Raw genomic sequence first — 4,844 nt, forward strand, 5'->3', positions numbered from 1 at the left:
CTCTCTCTCTCTCTCTCTCTCTCTCTCTCTCTCTCTCTCTCTCTCTATCTTACATAACTATTTGATCACTACCTTGTACGTTATATCGACTGGAAAGGTCACATTGTCGTGAAAAGGACTCGTGAACACAACTCCCCCTAACGTCGATGGCAAGTGTGTTTCATCGGCTAGGTACTTGATAAGTGACGCCTCAGATTCGAACGGCAAGCCTGCGCAATAACAAGACAAACAGCTTAACCACCAAATGCAGATCATCTAACAAATACTTTCCCCACTATCGTACTTCTACCCTTTCCATACTTTACAAAAGTATTACAGTCAAGATATCATTTTAATTAACACAATCTCTGTCACACCTTATTAGCAGAGAAGAGCATAACTCTACCGGTGTAGCCCCAACGCTCCCCCCACTATACAGAAGAAGCCAGTGTAGCCTTTTTCGCTCCTGTAGTGGGGCCGCAGGGGCTCCACCAGTAGAGTTAAGAAGAGCACAGATCGTCACAGCAAACGAAGCGTACCGACGACGCCGAGTCGTTTCTCGACCAATTCGATGACGTCCCGCGCCGCGGTGACGTTCGGAGCGTAGGCGACATTCCACTGGCCAAAGTCGAGTCTGGTGAGGTTGTCCGGCAAGCGCGAGATGTCGTAGGCTGCGTACTCCGTCACGTTCTCTGCGCGAGAGAGCGAGAAAATCAAAAGATCTCCGCACGTAACGGGGGAAATCACGAGGTTCGTATACTCGTCAAAGTTCGTTGCTGTGGTGGCAATGACTTCAATTTGTTGCTAGAGGGTATGTGCAGTGCGTATTTTCTAGTTGGTCTACTATGCCTAGAGGCTATATAGAAATTTACATGAAAATTACCACTGCATTTGTACTTCATTGATACAGTACTATATAAAAGCAATTTTCTTACACATAAAAAACCCTGTCAGGTCCCACACCCTAAGGTCATTGCAACTAATCTCCACGATCTCTATCACCCTATTCTATTCCAACCAGTTACCATTCCCTTTGTCCTATAGCTCCGTCTTCGATATAGTCCCTTGACTTTGAAGACTAATATTTACGAGGTTACAAAGTTACATACGAACACGGTAGAATACTAGGATAATAACAAGTAACGTGTCATAGTTGGGCGATAACAAACAAGCGAGAACGAGCGACGACATGTTTGGTGTAGATTATATTTTAGCTGTAAAGTAACCAAAAATACACACAAAGATAAAATAAAGTCATTTCATCAATGTTTTCACATTTTTTGGGGACATTTTTTTTTAATTTAGAAAGAGTATTTTTATGATAATCAACTATTTATTTCCATAATCGAGCGCTTAGCCGGTTGCTGCTGCAAACAACTGACTTTCGACTACAATCGATCATCGGAACATCACTAGTACGTACCGATGTAGTCGTTGGCGACGAGCAGACGAATGACGATGAGGACGAGCGACAGCGCGGCCGGAATCGCAATCTCGAAGAACGTCACGAGCGCATGCCGCTTCTGCAGCACATAGTTCTTCCACAGCAGCAGCCGCAGCTGCCGCCACCGGCTGCACGACGCCATCGCGCGGATGCGCCGGCGTGGTCGTGAATCGCGCGTCTGCTCCGCGATCACATTTCGGTCGGCGAGCGGACGAAGGCGGTACGTGGGATCAAACTACGTACGACATCTGCAATTTAATAGTTCGGTTAAATGCCGGTTCGCAGATCTACGTGGGCTTTGCGTATCTTTTCTCGTCGAATGCGTTTAGATTGCGCGTATCGATATTACTTGCTGCGACATTTACAGAAGGGTTCGTTTGAACCTTTGCCCTTGGAAATAACTTAACATTAAGAGGTGGGAGAAACTGCACGTGCAATCAGTATCACTAAGATGTACTCTTCAAAGGTCATCATGCCATTCATCAAAGGCATGCCATCTACTTGCACTCAGGATCACAGTCACAGAAAAAAATCTCAAGAAATACTTCTCGGAAAACATTGCTCGACTTAACATTCGCTTGACCCAATTCAAACAAATGTATGTGGAACAATTAGCATAATGTGGGTATACACGTACTTGCACGTGTATCATCGGTGTATGACAGTAGGCAATCACATGAACAAAGTGCACGAGTGCATACGTACGCTATCAAGGGTTAACTCAGCCACTCCAGATTCAACGTTTCTGTATGATGACATCAAACAGTTTACCTATAACATCATTATAACACTTGCTTCAAATTATTATCAAACCATAAATGGATAAGAAAAATACTAACTTGAAGAGCTCTCTCTTAATCTATCTTTCTTTCTTTCTTTCTATCTCCCTCCCCCCCCTCTCTCTCTCTCTCTCTCTCTCTCTCTCTCTCTCTCTCTCTCTTTCTCACTCTCACTCTTGTTTTTTCTCTCTATCTCTATCTCTCTCTCTCTCTCTCTCTCTCTCTCTCTCTCTCTCTCTCTCTCTCTCTCTCTCTCTCTCTCTCTCTCTCTCTCTCTCTCTCTCTCTCTCTCTCTCTCTCTCTCTCTCTCTCTCTATCTCTGCCTTTTTATGAGTGTTTTCACCGAGGTCACTGCTCTGTGACAACTATTGGAATGTTGTCTCGTAACCCAGTCTGCATGGTTACATTATCGTGTCAATTTGAACTCTGCCCAACTCAGCGTCGAGGTCTCGATCTGAGCAAGGCACTTTATCTTAGTTTGCTCGGTGACCGGGTTAGAGACGCAGATAAATCTCGAGTTGTGGCTTAAGCGATCTCCGCTGTCCTGGATACAGGCTGCCCTTAGGCGGACCGTAGTACGTACATACTATGCCTGCATGACTCGAGTCTACTTTTGTACACGCGTTACCACCCATGTATACATCATCATCATCATCATCATCATCACCATACTACAACGTTACAATGGCTAAACCGAATATAATCCTAACACCATCAGCAATCACATATGGGTTGGGTTCCAAATAATAATAGACTTAGTTTGCCTCTATCCACATATGAATGTACATATTTAATCATGTAAAACCTTAAAGAAAACATAATTTCACCAGGCAAACTAAATCATTTTTGTCACTTTTCTAAGTTTGCACTGTATATAATATATAACCCCAACCCATATGTTTTACTGGACCTTTAATTGACTAATTTTACTTTCTTGTGCTGAAACTGTGCTAGTATGTCACATGCCATGGCACGGAATACATCATCAGTACTTTATGGGAAAAAACCTAAGAAGAAGAAAATGGAGAAGAAGAACTGGAAGAAAAAGAAAGAAACACTGCCAATCACAGCAGCAGTGATCAAGAAAAAGATGATGCTGATGATGATGACCCAGTTAATTGTACATTGAAATTGAAACTGAGTGTTGTTTACTGTTAATTAATTATTTTAATGATTGTTTTATCTGGTTAACTCTACCCACTAGACTAAATAATCCTTAATTACATCGCCTAGCTTGTATTATGTGATTATATACTGATTTCTACATAGATTACGATTACTGATAGCATTAATAAATCACTAATTATCTACTAGTACTAACAAGGGGGATTGAAATCGCATCCTATGGAGAAGACCCCAGCCACAGACATACAGACGATGAATGAATATAAAGACGAAAATCTTTTGTCACAACTAGCGAACCACCTCTGTAGACTGTGATCTGACGGGGACCCCCTGGACGCCATTAATACATATATAAATCCCAGTGCTAACGGTGACGCTGAATGAGCAAATCGCGACTATATGTGCTCATCGTGATAACATAGCCACCTGATCAAGAATAGTTTTCATATTCCAAGGAAATGTAACTGTGCCTCGAATAAAAGAGACTGACATTGAACAATTTATCAGTCCGATCACGTAGGGACAGTATCAGATGAAATGGCTCGTATTCGTTCGTAAAGCTTACCACCATGCTCCAAACTTTTGCACTCCGTGTCAGTTGACAGTTGTCCGTTCTCTGCTATTAATATTATGTAGTTATGCCTAAGATTAACCTGACTCTAGCATAATACTGCGAAATAAAACATGCTTGGGTTCAATCCTTGTTTCGGATGGAGACCAGCTGATATTGGGAAACGTCAACAAAATGAAAACATTCTCGCAGAAATTATCAGCCAATTTGCTAGAGCGAAACCGTCCGCCCCTCACGACGGGAACCTCGTTTACGTTCATTGCTCCAAGTAGAGATAAAAATGTCAAAGCAGTGACTATTTACTAGATGCAAACGTTACTAGCGAAAAGGAATAGCTTGAAACTTATCGAACAAATAAGTAAATACATGATATTATATTAAACAAATTTTTTATTTATATTTTAGTTAACGATTTCAAAAACACATTATGCAAAATATATCCAAGTGAAGTAAGCACACATATGTAATCCATATTACATTACGTTTACTATAATTACTCCGTGAAGTACTAAACACGGGTTCGCTTATAAACGTTAATTTGATATCATTTTACAGCTCGGGTTCTTTTTAAAAATCGTTATCGGGTCTTTTCGTAATTCTTTCTCGTTTAACGAACTCTTTGCAACTGGTTACTTGAAAGGCAAAGCACGAGGACGAGCACTCTTTGGCCGAGTGGTGATGGACACTGGTCGTTCTCTTGTCACTGTCCATTTGCAGTCGATACAGCAATGACGTTGGCAGACGGGGCATGCCTATAACACACAAATGACACAGTGATATATATATATTTATTTATTTATTTATTTATATAACACACACACGCACACACACACACACACACACACACACACACACACACACACACACACACACACACACACACACACACACACACCACCACACACACACACGACGCGCGCGACGCGACCACACACTACACACACAC

General features: G+C 41.9%; 2 protein-coding genes across 2 annotated transcripts in view; both read right to left on the reverse strand.

Annotated features, from left to right (window-relative positions):
* The window catches only part of LOC106819306 (ATP-binding cassette sub-family A member 3-like), a 5,920-nt gene extending 4,355 nt beyond the window's left edge, over positions 1-1,565 (reverse strand). Inside the window, exons 1-3 of the mRNA XM_014823951.1 lie at positions 1,403-1,565; positions 519-671; positions 73-209 (exon numbers count right to left, since the gene is read on the reverse strand). Of these exons, the coding sequence (XP_014679437.1) occupies positions 73-209; positions 519-671; positions 1,403-1,565 (453 nt within the window). The remainder of the gene's footprint in view (positions 1-72; positions 210-518; positions 672-1,402) is intronic.
* Positions 1,566-4,270: 2,705 nt separating this feature from the next.
* The window catches only part of LOC106819307, a 1,506-nt gene continuing 932 nt past the window's right edge, over positions 4,271-4,844 (reverse strand). Inside the window, exon 4 of the mRNA XM_014823952.1 lies at positions 4,271-4,650. Within this exon, the coding sequence (XP_014679438.1) occupies positions 4,528-4,650 (123 nt within the window). The 3' untranslated portion in view covers positions 4,271-4,527. The remainder of the gene's footprint in view (positions 4,651-4,844) is intronic.

Source organism: Priapulus caudatus, unplaced genomic scaffold, assembly GCF_000485595.1.
Source record: "Priapulus caudatus unplaced genomic scaffold, Priapulus_caudatus-5.0.1 Scaffold3136, whole genome shotgun sequence".
NCBI lineage: Eukaryota > Metazoa > Priapulida > Priapulimorpha > Priapulimorphida > Priapulidae > Priapulus > Priapulus caudatus.